Below are 18394 nucleotides of genomic sequence, written 5' to 3'. Positions count from 1 at the left end.
TTCTATTATTTTCTCTGTTACCCTTTGGAAATATATTGCATGTGTGCTGAGATGACAGGTGTCTCCTGTACTTAGTGCCACACCAATCCTGAAGTGTCTCTATTATACATTTAGCGTTAAGGATACCGAATTAATTGTTATTTGGCTTTCTGTTTGTTTCCTCATTATGCGTTATCTGTTATTGCATGATTTAAGCGGAATTCTTTTAATGCACTGTAAATTAACCTATACTTTATGCTATTATTTTCTTCTTTGCCCTAAGGAGTACTATTGATTTGATTGCAACGACTGAGAAGTTATTCCTATTTATTATTTCCTGGCCTGGGAGTGATTGGGTTAATTGATACATTACCGGATAAGGCGTAAGACATTTTATACTTTATCAGAGTTGAACAATGATATTATCTGTCTATTATAAATTAATACTTTTTTTTCTTCTCAGTATAAATCTATTTTCTAATTATCGTTATGCATAGAATGATTTATTAGCGCAATACACTTTTCTTCTGGTATTATTTCACATATGGAGGGGAATTTATAAACAAAAAAGAACGCACTTAATGTGAAATTCTTTAATGCACATCATGCGCTGAGGGTTCACATTCTGTACACTTCATTTGGGTGTAGTGGTTTTATAAAAGGGTATGTAAATAATTCTTATGAATGATGATAATGGACTGATTTCTTTATGCTATGTAGTGAAGAATTAATTATTTTTTTCTTTCTCGTAAATATGGTTATTTCACCAGAAGAGAAAGTGAATTATCAAGAGAAAATTTGTAAGCTCGGTATTTAGTAATTATTATCGTAAGTATTTATATGAATTCTATATTTTATTAGCGTGTGTAATTGCATAAAATAGCACCGTATCCTCTAGAAATGCGCTGTTGTTTGCGAATAATATGAATAAAAAATAAAAATCAGTGTAATTCTAGCTATGCAGGAAGAGGAACAATTATGTTTCACCCGGAAAAATAGTAGTTGAAAACCATTTCATAGTAATGTTTTCATATAAATGGAATAAATTGCAAGGAAAAATTTCTTTAAATCAATTTCTACTAAAAATTCTTCGTCGCTTTTACATTTTATTCTGCGCGTAGTGCATTTTTTTTTTTTTTTGATGCAGTGGGCAGTAAATTAAAAATTGTGTTTTTAAATAAATCTAAGTTTTTTTTTTATCCACTGAAATTATATATTTTTTTAAATATAGTGCGCGTAAATTTTGTAATGTTGCGGTATTAGTAATTAATTATTTATTTTCAATCCTTTGCCCATTATTCGCGTCGTGTGCGCGAGGTAGTATATTTTCGCACAGACTTTATTTATTTACGCACCTCCTACATCCATATTGTATGATGTGATTCACCCAATAATATATAAAATGTACACAACTCAATATGTTCCCTGATGTGTTTTTTATTAGAAGTATTTAGACGCTCATATGATGTGTTGTAATGCATCTCATTATATTAGTGAGTTCATCGTAATCTATGGAACCTAAGAATAGATTAGGTGATGTAGCGTTAATTATGAGTATTATAAGGCTGCGTGAATATATTATCAACGGACAAAATCTTGCACCCTTGAATTAATATTATGTATATCGATGAAGCAGATCTTATATGCATCACCGTTGGTAAAATTCGTCTTTTATTTATAAGATGTGTATTGGATAGGCCCCTTTATATGCACATTTTTATTTTATATTATATAGTACAGAAATGGATGTATCATTAAGGGTCATAAAACAGAATTACTATGTGCCTACCTCTCATCATATATGAACTGAAACAGATAAAAACTGAATAACACGAAGGACTAAGAATATCCCCGAATGGATTCCTGAAAAATCTAATATATTGCTACACATTATTTAAATTTTGAATTATTTGTTTTATTGTAACTGCCTTTAGAAGTACTTTCTTTTTATGTTTTCCGTTGTAGCGGTCCTAAGTATATATTGTCACATCTTTGTTGCACTGCCTGCAACATTGACCACCTAATGGACGACGTAACTATTTAGGAAATATAGCGATTTTTATAATTATATGCATACATACCGTTGCATATGTGTATGGAAAGAATTTTTCATGTAATATTTATTATTATCCTGCCACTCTTTCCTTATGGTAATTATGGTTTCTGGGATGCTTTTGCATTACGTAATTTATATTTTAACAGTGTCTTTTGGATAGGAGAGTAATGAACGATTGCAATTTTATAATGCGTTCCCAAGGTCCTCACATTTATTTAACACCTATAGAAATTGTGGACATCTATGAAAAGACACTAGGAATAAGAGATATACATGTATGTATAACGACGTTTTCCATTTTGCATATCGGTAATGATAGTAAATTAGGGAAGAACATACAGAATTTTTCCTTTGGAAGCTCTAAGGGAATTCACATTATCGCTCTGAACTGATGGTGCTTGAATTTCTAGAGAAATAAGAAAAATGGTAGCGCAAGGAATACACGTAATTATCATACCTCTATACATTGCTATCATCTATCGATAACAGCCCATGTGTTTTTGAGCTTTTTACAGCTTAGCATTGAACATATATATACTCAAGCATATACATACATATATATATCATTCCTCCCTTTTATATGTGGGATTAGTTCATGAGTCATAAAGATAGGAAGTGTTAGACTCGTGAATTATGATGCCCCTCTGGCGTCATACAGAGGGGGATACCCAAACACAGAAGCAAGAGGAAACCAAATAGTAGCAGTAGTACATATTCTTATCCAGAAGGAAGACATAGTTACCAGTATATGCAGATTCAGATGAAAGCATTGTTCATGTGGCATAGAAATGTGCCCCCCAGAATTACACGATTGTTCATGACGTGTCTTATCTATGCCTATATAGAGAGAGTAATGGATTGTAGAAATTGAAGTAGTATAATATGAGTTGTAATTTCTTATTGAACTCTAATTGTATATTGCATACAATTGAGAGGGCACATATAGCGATTAAATGTGTTCACGCCTCTCTGTGAAAAGTGCTATAAGTGCAATGCAGCAGAAATATGCAAATGCCATGGGGTACTAGATACCTTTTATAATAGAGGCAGAAGCCAAACCAGGAGCAGATGATGGCGAAACGATTGGTCTCAAGGGACTATTAGGTCAAAAGGGACAAATGATGAAAAAGATTATAGACACAACGGCTGACTTAATAGAGGCAACAACCGAAGGAGCAACCGGCTAAGTACGTATTTCAGAAACCGCGTGTGCCGCAGAGGAAAACAAAGGGTATAGAACAGAAAGAATCCAAAGAAGGGTGACAACCAATCAGGTGACCTAGACAGGCAAGAGGAGATTCTTCTTAAAGAGAAAACAAAAAAACCAGAAGAGCCTGGAACAGTAATCAAGACGTACTATCACACTGGAGTGATAATATAATGTATCCACCAGGCCGAGTGAGATTCCTAATGAACAGGCTGCCTCAGAAGGGAACAGACCAATGTAAGATAAAAGGGGAAGATTAGATTCACCTTGGTTGATACGGCCCCCTCCCCGGAGTCATATAAAAGAAGAAGATGCGAAGCCCTTGTAAGTCGGCAGGACATAGAAGAGTCCCTAGGAAGGAACAGGCGCGAAGGAGGCGAAAGAAGTGAATAGTCACTGAATAATACAAATCCTAAAGGATTAGGAGGTGGGCTTCATTACAGCTCCCTCAAAAGTAAAGAATACGTGACACCCGTCCTTCCCCTTCCAAAAACACGAGTTCAGTAATCGAAGAAGCGGATGACAACTCCCTACTTAGAATACACCGTGCCTACTGTCTGAATTTGCGAAGAAGAGGAAAGGATCTAAGAGTAAAGAGGAGGCAGTAGAGAATGCTAAACCAAAAAATACGGCCCGTCAGGGCGGGCAAGAGTAGTAGTACCAGAGAAAATGAATCAGATTCCTGAGGGTAAGATTCCAATCCGTAATGAAGACAAGGAAAATCCCTTAAAGGAGTATGAGTTGGGAATCTTCCGTGCCTCTCATTAGACAAGATGCCGAGAGTAGTAATCATAGTTCTGAGGGACGAAGAAATCCCAATAACCCCCTAAAGAATGAACAAGTAAGCAAAGGAATCACTAGAAATCACCCCAAGACAATTGGCGGAGATCTAGGAGTATGAAATAATGATAATTCCTGAGGGCAAAGAGAACAAGAACAACAAGAATCAAAAGAGTAAGACGGAGCAACCAAAAATGACTAAGAGAGATCAACGTGTCAGGGTCCGCAGATGACATATGATAAAGTTATTCTAAGTTGAAATCTCGCCAGGTCAAGTAAGTTAATTCAGAAGCCCAAGAATCAAAGGAAACTGCAGTAACTCCTCAAACAATGTTCCAAAGAAACTAGGAATGGAGCTATAAGAAGCAAAGGACTAGGACACATTGAGTCCTAACCTTTGAAGTGATAAAAGAAAAGAGAAGGGATTATAATATTAGAGGATAAAGAACATTAGGAGAGAAGATAAGGAAAACTAATCCCAGCAATCATGCAACCTGTAATAGGTAGGCCTAACAGAAAAATTCGGGGGTTAAATTTCTATTCAACCGCGATGACCGAGGAGCAAATACGACTCCCACCGAAGGATGTCTAAAGGCCTTTACCAGGGAGAGGCTTAAGTAGCCCAAACCAGCACAGCCCCTGGGGAACATCTCAAGAGTTCCCCCGAACCAGAGAAAATACCTTTTTGCTGAACTCAAGAAAATATCAACAGTGAAAGAGGAGATATGAAGATGAATACGAGATGGGCAGGTACCACGCCACGAGTGGAAGGTAAGCAAACCTAGAGGAGCGAAAAGAGAATCGCGAGAAAAAGTCATGTTTTCTTTTCCCCAAAAGATGGAACGAGTCAGAGGAGAGAATGGAAAAGGACAACATCCATTGAAGTAACAGAAGAAATAAGGCTCAGCTAAAAGCATGAAGAAATCCGAATAAAATTAACCGATAAGAATCTCCCAGAAACCACGCTAGTCCAAGAATAAGAGGCCAAGTACAATAAGACGAGATAGATTTCAAAGAGGTTGGTGACAAACTTAAGAGAATATTTCAACGATGATAACGTATAAAAAATGAAGACAAAAAGGAAGGACAAAAATCGGGGCTTCTAACGAGGCAGTAGATAACAAATCCTGGAAGGAAACGACTCCACCAGAAAGAGGAGGAGGATATCTCCTGAAAAGCCTTAACAGCAAGCCTCAAGTAAGGCTGAATGGTGTGAAGTCGGGAAACGCCAAATTTGGATTTCCACAGCCATTAAATTGATTAAGAATTTACCCCCCGGGATATTGTGGTCAAAAACTCCAAAGTCCTTCATCAAATACAAAGAGTACCGTAAAACCAAAAGGAGCCCCCCTAACAGGAACACTCCCCCCCCTAGGAGCATGAGCAGTTACCTGAAGAGATTGTAACTATAAAAGGAGGAAAAAGGAGGAGGTTGACTATCCTACGCAGCAGGAGATGCCCCGTAAATTTCTGCAAAGAGCAAGAGTAAGTATTAATGATATCTTTACAAGAAGGATAACATCCCGGAGCTGAAAGTAAAGGAATAGAGTGTAAGTGAAAAACGAAGTAAGCTAGCCTCAGAGTCTAGAAAGCAGTATCATCAGTAAGACTCGAGGAACATCAACCTCGTCTACATGATTAAAACACTAGGATCAGAAGTTTCAACATTAGCTAAAATAATATGTCCAGAACAAGGAATTTATTACCAGTAGAAGAACCAAATAAGAAGAAATCTAAGTGGCTAAATAGGATTCTGATTCCCTGAGAAGGGCCAACTATCCGTAAGATCCCAGAGAGTCCGTATAAAGGGAAAACCTAGAAATCAGAAGAAACTCAAGCCAAGGAAAGATAATGTGAAGGAGGCCATATATCTTCTCTTAGAAACAGGAAGCACAGATCTCTTTGAATCCAAGGAAGAGAATTCTTATGAGAGCAGTTACGTCACCTAATTATTCAAGAATCCCAAAATTCCTCGCAGCAGGGAAGATTGTCATAGCGAGGAAGTTAAGATCCCATAAGCGAACCGAAGCGAGAAATAAAAAAGAAAAGGAGGAAATGAAGTGTGAAGAATGCCCCGGAGTCCTCCTCCGCACGCTTCAAGGTTGGTCAAGCATGATAGAGCCGTAGAGACTGGAGATATATGGAGGCTAATATATTAGCTGAAGTAAATTAGAAGGAAGCCGGGAGAGAGAGAGGGCTGAAAGTCCCGCATCACCAAACGACCTCTCCAAGGAAAAAGTCGCAGGAAAAGCAATAAAGAAAAGGGAGCATGATGAATAAGTGACGATTTAGTCTTTAGGCGAGCCAACTCACAGCCCCCTAAACCCTGATGTTTCACCCAACCCCCCCAGAAGCAGCTGATGAAGAAGGGACACCGCCTCAACGCCGCAGTAGATGGAGGTGAGCTTTAAGAAATGAAACGACTTCCTAATCCAATAAATCATAAGGCCTAATATGTAGATTCTCTTTTCGCATCCGAACGCCTAAATACAACAGAGGAACCCGTCCGGGGTTAGAGGAATAGGCAGAGGAAAAATTCCCCTACAGAAGGTTCATTATGAAAAAATACAATTAGGATGAGAAAAAAGAATAAGTAACAGACAAACATAACAGGTTAAGGACAGGGGCTTCAGAGGATTCACTCGACATAATAGGGATCAGTAGAGAACCTTTATATCAGATTAGGGGATAGGGCAGGAAACTTTCTCTGATATCGAGGAAGGGTGTGGGAAAGGATTCTAAAACAGAAGGATAAAGTCAGCTACTTTTAGCCGCAGGAGAAGATATGTCATGAATCCCATTCTGCGGCATTTTCTCTGCTAAGCAGAATTATATCAGAGTATAGAATCTAGTCGTGTATTTCGTAAAAGAACCCAGGGTTTCCGGAACCCCCGCACACAAGAAGACGAAGCCTTCGTAAACAATTGCAAGTGGAAAAGGAAACTGGGAAAAGAAGAGGGAGGAAGCAGTGCATTCCAAGTGGGGAACCAAATCTGAACAGATTAATCGGGGAGCAGCTGAATAAAGCAGGTACAGAACAGGTCCCTCCCGGAGCAGAGGAAGTAGATAATTTAGGAAAAGTTGAACTCGTGGCCCCCACTTATCTTAAGAAGAGAAAGTTTCGAGAACGAGGAAACTCTCCCCTGAGTTCTGAGCGCAAACGATGAATCAAAGGAACAGAAAGTAGTTAAGAATTCTCCCCAACTGCTCAAAGCCCTGATGTTTCCCATAGTGAACAGATTAATAGTCAAGGGACGAGTAATGAATCACAATCAAGGAACAAGAGGAGGGGGCATTCAACTCCAACGAGTCAACCGCTGGAGGAAGCATCTCCTAAGCCTTCCCCAAGGAATTAAGCTTTTCCAAATCGTACAAATAGGACGTGGGAGATTAAATGGAGCAGAACAATAAAGTGAGTTTGACTAAGTCCAAACCCTCAAGGGAGATGAGTTGCCGAAAGTTTAGGGAATATCATTCCAAGTCAATTAGGCAAAGCAGTGACCTTCAGTACAGAGTATATATTGATCCTTCCTCTAGGGGGCCCAGAAGAATTAAGATGCAGTATATTGTTAAAATAAAGAAAACCTAAAGTCTCTAGCTAGGCGCCTGGGCTTACTTCCCCTCCCTCAGGAAATCTCTAACCTCAATGGACGAACTCTCAGTAACTAAAGAATGGAAATTAAAGGAATGGATAAGAAAAGACGAATATTTATGGGGCTTCAAGTACCCGAAAGCCTCAGGAGAACAATGTACGTCAAACAAGAAATATTGTTATCCGCATCTCACGAAACAGGGCACTCCAAGATGGGGGGATTTGGACCACTGGATCGGGACAAAAATGTTTCAGAGTGCTAAATACAAATGGGGAGACAATATTGATCCAGAAGTCTGGACAGGAATCGGGGGCTCAGGGGGACAGGACAAGCTGACGTGGGGGGATATCGTTAATAAAGTTTTGAATGAGATAGAGGCACAAAGCAGAAATCAGTCAAGTGTACCAGAAGGTTCACTAATCTGGGATAAAGAAGAATGGGCAAGCGCATTAGGGGCACTAGGAGCCCCAACGGAGCCGTTGGATCAATTTGAGGAAGGCAGAAGGATGTTATTAATGATAATGTGTATAATAACAGGTTTGATAGAAGGGAAGGAAAGAAACGGCCGGATTTTTGAGAGGAGAGGAAGAGTGTGTAGTTTAATAGATACTGGTCTGGAGTTTAAGAGGGAGAATTGGGACCAATGGATAGAAAATAAAGGGAATGTAAGAGCCACAAAGGAGCATCCATGTTCGAGAACCCGAGGAACTGACGGATGCCAGTTGGCCGGGCTAGCTTTAATCTTGAGTGTGTACAAGTCAATGGCAAGAGTATGCGGAGAGTGTGGACCGTATAGACTGACTTATTGGATAAGAGCAGATAATGAAGAGCTTGAGGATGATCAGATAGAGTTTTGTTCTAAGATTGAAGAGGGAAATAATTGTGACAATTCAAAGGAGGAGCCAAAGACGCCCCAAGTGATAATAGTAAAGCACAAGAAGATGGAAGCAGTGACGAGGCAGAGAGTATTTGAAAGCAGCGCCTTACTGTATGAACAGCTTCGGAAAAATTCAAGTGGAGCGATGGAGACTGGAAAACTAGTACAGGTTACAGGACGCGAGAATAATAGTGTAGACAGTTCGGAAGCAAGTGGAAATGATGATCATTCCCCCGTGACAACAGCGGAGTCTAACTTGACCAGGGAATGCTGTGCCTCCACAATCATAACTAATCAGCAAAGCCTAGTCCAGGAGGATGAGATGAGCAGAATGGTGACCAAAAATGAGTCGGACCTCCAGCCCAACATTGCAGACTCCTTAAGTCACCCTAAGGTTGATGAGAGCACAGACCAGATTCCAAAGGAGTGCAACGATTCCCCACCCCAGGGGGGTCTTGGACAAGATCCAGAAAGGGGGTCAAAGGAGTCAGGAAGTGGTATGGGTAACAGGGGAGTGCTTTTGGAAATTGGGGGCGGCTGGTGGTTAATCATAGGTTTGGCAGGTGTCCTCTGCTTAGCATTTGGGAGTGCTTATGGTTTATGGAGAGTCTTTAGGAGTGATAGAAGGAAGCAAAAATCCCAATTGCCAAGTGGACGGGGCGATAACTATGGCGTTGCGTATGGATCAGCGAGCGTGTAGCACACGGGCGGAGAGGGAGTTGGAGAACAGTACCTTAGGAGTTGGGGGAGGCGTTTAGAGTGTGAGGATCCTCCTGGGTCCTTCATGTTTTAGGCTTCATGGTTTAGAGTTAGGAAATGACGGCGACTATTATGACCTCCATCCCAGCCACTTTAGTACCGTCCTCTACATCATTGAATCAGACCCTATGTGTGCCTCTGGGTGCACTAAGGGGTTATGTCCCCTGTCATCTTACCCTACTTCCATATGTTAGTTATCCCCCGAAGAATATGTTATGTGTTCAAGTGAGTGCCCACGGAGTCTACATTGTGTCAATATGTGTATCTTCTTCCGTTTTATTAGTCTGTTTGGCCGTTAATTATTAGTGAATCCACCACTATATGGTTTTGAGTGGACTTAGATTGTCCCAAGTAAGATAGTGAATAGAAACATTCTGTTCCCCTAATTAGTTATGAAGAGACGTCCTTGTCAAGAAGGGATTGATAGGTGAGTCACTATAAAGAATCAATCTCCTATGACGTGGTCTGTATTGGGATGTCCCTTCCTTATAAAGAGTTGTCCAGACAGAGTGACCCATAGACAGCCCACACATGTCGCCTTTCGGACGTAGAAGATTTGTTGTTTTATCGATCTGTTTTGCTTTGTCCCATCAGAACAAAGGGGACACCCTGTGAAGTAGAACATTTCGATATAATGCAGGGGTTACCATAATATATATATATATGCTGGTAGGATGAAACAGGGATGCTGGCAAAATCGGTGGTATCGTTTCTGATGGGTTATATGATGATCACTACTTAGGGAAAGACAGGGCTGTTCCTAAAATACCATATTTCTACATGTTTCTCTTCCGTGTCAAATCTGATGAATCCCGTTTCGCAAACATATAAGCAGAAAGTTCCTCTTTTTTCCATCTTACTAAGAATGCCCTCAATTCTTTCAGTAAAAGATACATTAATTGTTTTCTCATTGGAGCAATAGATATGGCAAAAAAATGGCATAACTTCTATTTACGTTCATAAATGAATGATAGACGATTTTGTAATTACATCTTTACGGCAGACTGATCTCATATGTAAGTAGTGGACAACGTGGACTTCGGGAATGCTGTGGTACTTATATTGGCTTGGTGTTCTTTTTTCTTCTAATGTTGACTTAGGATATTCTCTCTAAGGATATTTTATCAAGGTGTGATTTTTACTGCAGTGTCTTCAGTGGGGCGTGCCCTGTTTCATATCGAACCGTCCGGATGGGGGAAAGCATCTTAGGTAAATTCCATGTCTGTGGGTGTTTCATAGAACAGTGTGGCCTAATTTGGTAGTTGCGAGGGAATACAGAATCCCATATGTCATGTTTATCATTAAGTGAAAGAGATGGACAATAATCTCTTTGCACTTGTTCCGTATGTTTCTAGGCTTTTATGTATAAGGAGTATTTAAGAGAAGAAATAGGGGGACTACTCTCAGGATCCTTCTAGGGGGATTATTACAAATAGGAAATTATGCATTCACCATTTGGACATTTCTTCTCCATTGTATGTTACGGAAAATTTTTGTATTCCCACATTCAGGACAAATGGGGCATAGAATCGTATATAGAATATTTCGCGGCCTTCAGATATGTTCCTCACCTGATGAGGCACAATCAGTCAGTTGCGTCTCTGGATGTGCTACGAATTGCCATTGTCCCCAACAGTGGGGTTGATTATCTTCTTAATTTCTTACCTATTTCACTTAATTCGTCTTCTTGTCTCTAGAAGTACATATTCCCCTCGTTTTCCCGGTAGAAGATCCTCGCATGTTTCTTTACTCTGTATTCATAAAAATTCTCTGAGGTCATCTGATTTTGTGGCATCCGTATGAACACCATTCCAATGTGACATGTAAGTATGCGTTTAATATTCCGCCCCTGAAGCTTTTCTCCTACTTCTGCATCATTATCATGGTGGTGAGCGCCTTCATCTTATTGTCTCTTTTTCTCTTTTTATATGAGGCCTGTAAATCTTCGCGTTTTATACTCAGCGTTTTTTTCTTCCTTGACATCCGCAAAAAGATTCTGTGTGTATCTGCTATGTTTGGGGACGTCTCCATATTGTCGTCGTCCAAGAGGTTTCTTATGTGGCCCCTTATGTACAACTTCACGTCTTGTGAATCCTATTGCTCTTCGTATCCATCCAGAAGCATCATGAATAGCGGTATCCACACTTCTGTATGTACTTTCCCATCTGTAAGTACACGCAATCCGTGATTATGCACTTCCTGTTTTTCTTTATCGCATCCTATTCATGCATTGTTATTGGTCGTCTTATGTATTACATACTTGGGTGTGTCCTTATCGTAGAGCCTCATAAGTTTGTCGAAGGCACTATCTGTAATGTATTGTATCATATGTATGTGTTGTTTCGAAACATAGTTGCCACATACACTTCCTCGCCTTTGTATGAAGGGAGTTTGTCGTTCTCCGTTAAGCTTATTGCTTTTAGACAGTACATTTTCCTGAAGACATTATTCTTACCTTGTCTGTGCCTGCTAGAAATTGTGAAAGTAATTGATCTCCTTCAGCATATGAGATAGATACGAGTATTTATGTTTCAGACTTTGGCACCGATTTTTTTGTAGGTACAGATCACCACAGTTGTCTGCATCTATCCTGGATACCTTGCTTCGTCAAGTAATTCCACGTGTTACACTTGTATTTATCATAAATGTGTGCACGACTACTTGGAAGAAATTTCCCTTGGCCAATTCGCATTCTTTTTTCCTCTAAGAGTTCCGTATGTATATCTAGAATCTTCTGGGAAGCATTTCCTTCTTATTTTGCATGTATACATTTTCTGGGAGGTGTTAATTACATATTAACTATACATATTAAGGGCCGCAGCATGGCATGTCATCACTTTATATATTCCTCTTTTCCTCGCAGTGAGGGCCACACATTGCTGTTTGCACGTATGCTCTTCTTCTGGATTTGTGCTTCCTGTATCTGAGTGTAAACAGCGATTCTAGGGGTATGTATTGCGCTAAGGAAGAGAGTTGCAACAAGGGGTTAGCCCCCGTTCTTCAGCTTCCCCTAAATACTGACCACGTTGCACTAAATGATATTTTCCGCCTGTGCATCTATATACATATATATATACTTCCCTAAGAAAGATAGCTTCTGTAATGACACTTCCGACTGTTATGATAATAACTGAAACCTCAATAAAGGCAATACAATCATCATGTAATGTTAGGGGGGCTACACCGCGGGTGGGGTGTGCTCAGGATCGCAGGTTCCGTATCCGGAAGAGTAGTAAACATAATAACAAAGGGGGGACATCTCTGGCACTCAAGGACATTATGTACTCCCTATAGCGAGGAATTTATGTGTGGTGGGCTGTGACAGATTTGCAAAAATTGATACGTGAGGAACCGAGGTAGGTTGATAAAGTGGACGGAACCTGGTCGGAGAAGGAATTGGTCGTGAGGCTCTTTGGGTAATATCCGCGGCTGGGGGATTGGAGGCAGGAAACCTTCAATCTGTGCGTACAATATCAGGAGATTGAATAGTTCGGGCGATAACTATACCTTCCGAATTTGTAGTTATTTTACACTTATATTCTCCGGGTGCACAGGGGGTGTCATTCCTTTCAACCTTTCAGCCCGCAGCAGTCTAGTAGTTGCTGATATTACTGCAGTTCTACCTGCAGCACAATTTGTTTTCTTATACAGCTGCCACTTCTCAAATGTTTATTTAAATATATCGGAATCCTCACCGGTGCTTCGACAATTTTTTCGTGGGTGGCGTCCTCTCATTAGGGGGGGGAGGATCTGACTGAAGTTCTGAATAATAACTTGGGCGTCGAAATATATTGTCAGAGGGACTAGATGTTGTAAACTCTCCTTTGGATGAAGATGTATCAATAGTTGCTTTTCGTATAGGACTTTCATTTAGAAGAAGGCTATTTAGCTTATGCAAGCACTGTGCTCCTTTGGGCCAAAGTAATGAATTTCGCATACAACCTTTTTCCCATTGGAGTCTCCACTGTGAAAGACTTCTGCAAATTCCTGTCCCGACAGTATACACGGGAGGCCTACGCCCCTCATTAGGCCTTTCCTTACTCTTTCGTATAGATAATGAGGATCTATACAGGAACCGAAAGTCCTAATAATGGTGAAACAAGTAGTCAAAGGACCGGACATATTTACATTAAAAATCTTCCTGGGGTGTTCTTGGGGGGTGAAACTGTGATATAACATTTATGAAGTATTGTATGAAATCAGCTAGCATATCGTGTGAATGAACACATTAGATGTGTGTGTTAGTATCGTGGTATCGTCCCTTAATATTATTCAAGAAGGTACAGGATGTGTTTTATATATCTCGCATGGAGTCCGCGATGCTCAATGCTACTGTTCATAATGACTTAGATGTAGATATTCTGAAGTAGTAATTTCCCCTATATTACATTGTGTATTATACCGATCCGTTCGTTTTACATCACATTGTCATCCCTGACATATTCCGGGATAATTTATGTATGTTGCGAAAGATCATGTAATAAATACATATTGCTCTATGAAGGAAAAAATTCAGACACTGCGGAGATGTCATGAACAAGTACGTGGAATAATAGTGTGGCTAGGTATATTATATGCAATAGGCCAAAAAATACCGTCACGAAAAAATCTTCACCTCAGTTCGCTATGTTTTTAGATTCCCAAAAGAGCTTTGTTTTTCCATAAAATGATAAGAATCGGATTAGGAGCATAGGTATTTTTTATAGATCCCTCTTATATTAATAAAGTGTGGGAGGGAGGGCGCCATGCTGATTGAAGTCAGTCCCTTGATCATGAGATAGGGTGTAGCCCCTTAGTCAATTCTCTATAAAGGGATACGTTAAATCTGAGAAGCAGAGGCAAAGAAGGAAAAAAAGGAAAAGAATTGTACTATTATACAGTACGTGTCATGTCATGATACACCATGTGGGAAAACTGTGGCGTTTCAGACATCACATATGCATTTATCGGAAAGTGTAACAATTAATCTTAATTTGCACACAGGCGAAAAATGATATATAGATACCGCATCTAAGGCACCCTCATAGCCCTCCGTTAACCATCTTTTTTTCGGATAAAAGAGGATATGTAAAAATTCTCCGTTTTTTTCTGCTTCCGGCGTTCTGTTTTTTCTGATTAATTAATTCTCGCCTTTTGCTGATCGTGAACTGCTTCAAGCATTTCTGGAAACTATTTTTTCGCGCTATAACAGTAAAAAAACGTGTAGTTATCCTTCGTTAATAATGCGGAACGGAAGGCCTCCGTGCGCGAAGAAAAAAAAAGAATTGGAACAAATTAAGTATAACATATATCATGTGGTGTCATTGGACTGTATAGAAGGCGTATATTATGGGATTTAATTTCGTTCGGAAGAGTGCCTCCTCCTTGAAAGCATATGGGCGCTCCATTATGTATAAACGCATCTTATGCACTATCAAGATATGATGAATTATGAAAAAGTACCCTGTTGACATGAAACTTCGAATTATGTCAACCCGACGAAATATACTCCTTCCGTCTATATGATATGGTATGTGACATCACAATTAAGAGTGATGTACAAGATAGATTCATACTTATATACACTTTTCTGGGGATTATTTTATGCAGCTTAAGCTAAGGAAAAGTCACTGCGTAACTTTTATATTTCGAGCGAGATACCAACAGGATGGTAAACGAAGGCGCAGAATCAATGAAGTGTAAAAACATGTTATGTTGCGGAGAGAAAATGTTTCACCCATTTGAACCTTTTTTGAAATTTCCACAGAGCATCACGTAACGAAACATGCGACAAAACCTCAGAAACAGAAACGCTTTACAGTGTTCCATATTTTCCTGATTACTATGTATATGTTACGATTACTCTATGTACAACTAATACTAAAGTTCATCGAAAGAAATGGATCACAAGACAAAAATCCGTACACATATATTTTCTAAGCAATACTGAGTAATATGAAACAGTCCCCCAAGGTACTGTCCGCATCCTGTGAAAAAGTCATTTCTTATTATTCTTCACTTGTTCATTATGTAACTGAATCTATTTTTGTGGACATTTTGAAGGACGAAGAAAGGAGTGATGAGTTGTATTATAGAATTTCCACCCTGCAAGGGCGGCGGTAACATTATGTGGTTTATGGTGTAAATAGTCCTATCTAATCTGTATTATATTTGAATGTTCAGCTGACAGTTTATATTCTTTTGATGCGCAAAGCAATTAGTTGGATGATCAATGGTCCTTAGTACACCAGTCGTCGTGTTCTATAACGTATAAGGTGTAGCATAATAGGAAATGTACATTTACGCAGAATTCAATTTTAGCATAGTGAATGTGGATGCGCCTTCGGGTTGTATCATCCCCATGAGTCTGTTTTATCATGTTTCTGCACTTCTATGAGAGAATTTTTTCATGGCGCCCCTTCCCTAGATATGCGAGTTCATGTGGCCTAATTTCGCAAAGGTCGCTTCACGTCGCGTAATTTCGCAAACGTCGTTTCACGTGGCCTAATTTCGCGAATGTGGTTTCACGTGGGGTAATTTTGCCAACATAGTTTCATGTGGCCTAATTTTGCCAACGTAGTTTTAGGTAGCGTAATTTTTCGCGGACCGGTTTCATGTGGCCTCCTTCCCAAACTCTTTTCATGTGGATCAATTTTTTGGGGGTTCCCTTCATAGGTTATACCGGTCGCACGCGCCGTGTGTTGTTTGGCTTTATTATATATATTTCTGTACTTAATTCTTTCATGAGGATACACTTCTTTGCTGCATTTCTTTGACGAAAATTCTTTGGAGGTTTTTTTTATGATGACATTTTTGGCAGCACCTCTATGAAGATACCACTTCCCCTGGCATTTCTATGAATATGCCTTTTTCTGCTGTATTTTTATCACGATTCTTTTTGTGTAGTTTTTTCATCATGTTGCATCCCTTCTCCTGCATTGTTATGGTGTTCACCCTCCGGATCATTGTGCTCTTGTGCTGTTACGTCACTTTGCTGTGTACTGTTTCGCCGCGGCATCGTGATTCTTTTTCCTTGTTTGGCATTCTTCTAACGATTCTTATATCTGGCATGTCATTATAATAATGCCTCTTTGTATTACATTTCCGAATACCTACATCGTTCCTGTTGCCTTAATATGAAGATTTTCGTGTGTGTGGCATTTTTCTCAGGATGATATTTTCTGTTGCATTCTTATGAAGTTCTTTTTCTTTATTTTGCGTCATCGTGAGGTATCTTCCTTGTTGGGCATCTTTCTTCTCATGACCTATTTTACCGCGTTGTACTTTTAATATATCATTTCGCTCCCCATTTTTATAGAGATTGTTTCCTTTGTCGTGTCACTATTAAGATTCTTGTGTGTGCTGCATTTCCTTTCTGACGATAGTCCTGTCCTGGGGTGTTGTGATGAAGTTTCCCGGGCCATGTCATTATGAGAATTTTTGTTGGGGTGGCATTCTTACGAAGATTGTTTTGATCGCGTTATATGGATGATATTCTTCTTTTCGACTCTTCTATGAAAATGCCTTTTCTTTTTATCATGTTATTGCGATGGAATTTCCTTGCGAGGCATCCTTCTTATGAAAATATTTCTGTGCCGTGGCATTCCTTATGATCCTACTTTCTGGCTGCAGCTTGAATATATTGTTTTGTGTCATTTCCTCTATATGGAGGGTTCTTCCTCGCGAGGCATCGTGAAGATGTTCCTCTGTTTGTCATGTTTTCTACGACGATATATTTTTTTTGCGGCATTTTGAAGATTTCCTCTCGTGTGTGATTTCCTTTATGAATATGCTCGTTTTCCGCGGCATGGTTAAGATGCTGTTGCGTTGTTTATCTTTTTTATGAAGATTATTTTTTCTCCTGGTATCTCCCCGACGTTTCTTTGTTTCGTCCTTTTGAAGATGTTCTTTTGCATCGATTATTGTGAAAATGTTTCTTCACGTTACATCATTGTGAAGATGCCTTCCTGGCTGGATCTTTCCAGATATGTTGTATTGTATGTCATTGTTTTTTATTAGAGATTTTTCTTCCTTAACATTCTGATGGACCTATTTTTTTTCTCTCTATGTGAAGCCATTATGAGGATATTTCCTTCCTTTGGCTATTTATGAAAATGCCCACATATGTGAAGTATAAATAGCGTGACCATACTGATGTGGTAGCATTACTAAACAGGAATAATCTATCGATGTGTGAGAGGGCCCTCTTATCCCTGGTGTATTATTCCTTTAAAAGTCATGATGTCCATGGAATACTATTATGTGAAAAATAGTGTTACCTGGATAACATTGTTAATTGAAAACGGAAGCTGTTTCAAGAGTAGGGATCTCCTGCAGTTTTATTGTAGGAAAGCTATTGACGTGTCCGTAGTACTCATATCCCGAGAGTATTGGCATGTTCATCGTCCCGTTATTTCAGGAGCACAAAGTAGATTCGGGTATTCTTTGCAAAATATTGTTTTGCTTTCCTGACGCTGGTGCTGCGCCCCGAGGCATGTGTACTATTGTTATATGAGGTGCCTGAGTATTCTACAGCAGTGGCTTAGACTGTACTGAGGTGTCTGCATTTTCAATAGTCAAGAATCCGGAGATTCTTGTAGTACTGTTATATGGAAGTGGTAGCAGCTCAACTATTTGCATAACCTCTACTGGTATTATACTAAGCGGCACCATTTTGTGTTGTGTCATAATGAATATCCTTATATTCAAAATACGATCTTATGAAAGATTACATGTGTTCCAACATTAGTTTCATGTTAAGAGTATTGTCCTGTGGGTAATACTTCTATCTAGACACCACAGTTTCTTAGTGAGTACTCTTGATTTGCCTTGCCAATATGAAGAAGGTACAGACGTATGTATAGTACTCATATTTGGGGATAGCTGACTTGCTTGGTAAACCGCTATCTGGATGGTGGCGAAGCCAAGCTAGTTATACTAAATGATGTATTCTGGTCATAGGATATATGTGCTGGATCCTTTTAACATCTGCGGAGAGCTATCGTATGAAGATTGCACCAACTCCTGTATTATTTTTATGTGAAGGATACTTCTTCGCCCAATGTGTTAATGTGTGAAGTGCACTGTTAATTGAAGAAAACTATTGTTATGTGTGATGCGGTGTACCTCGACGAATAAGCCTATCCTTGGGTTATCATTATGTC

The 18394-nt window shown here is 39.5% G+C and overlaps 3 protein-coding genes across 3 annotated transcripts; 2 read left to right on the top strand and 1 right to left on the bottom strand.

Moving 5' to 3' along the window:
- Positions 1-3978: 3978 nt before the first annotated feature.
- Positions 3979-5971, top strand: C922_05402 (hypothetical protein; the record flags this gene model as incomplete). Its single annotated transcript, XM_008820973.1, has 3 exons — positions 3979-4137; positions 5398-5507; positions 5809-5971. The coding sequence occupies 3 exons, from the start codon at positions 3979-3981 to the stop codon at positions 5969-5971; spliced, it is 432 nt and encodes a 143-aa protein (XP_008819195.1).
- A 1445-nt stretch (positions 5972-7416) lies between these two features.
- C922_05401 (hypothetical protein) lies at positions 7417-9192 on the top strand (the record flags this gene model as incomplete). The annotated part of the gene is made up of 2 exons (XM_008820972.1): positions 7417-7529; positions 7653-9192. The coding sequence occupies 2 exons, from the start codon at positions 7417-7419 to the stop codon at positions 9190-9192; spliced, it is 1653 nt and encodes a 550-aa protein (XP_008819194.1).
- A 2282-nt stretch (positions 9193-11474) lies between these two features.
- Positions 11475-13121, bottom strand: C922_05400 (hypothetical protein; the record flags this gene model as incomplete). Its single annotated transcript, XM_008820971.1, has 2 exons — positions 11475-11620; positions 12947-13121. 2 exons carry the CDS (start codon positions 13119-13121, stop codon positions 11475-11477), a joined length of 321 nt encoding a protein of 106 aa, XP_008819193.1.
- Between the last annotated feature and the right edge of the window lie 5273 nt (positions 13122-18394).

This window comes from Plasmodium inui (genome assembly GCF_000524495.1).
Source record: "Plasmodium inui San Antonio 1 unplaced genomic scaffold supercont1.66, whole genome shotgun sequence".
Lineage (NCBI taxonomy): Eukaryota > Apicomplexa > Aconoidasida > Haemosporida > Plasmodiidae > Plasmodium > Plasmodium inui.
The sequence above is the reverse complement of the archived record's forward strand: the minus strand, read 5'-3'. Positions and strand labels throughout refer to the sequence as shown.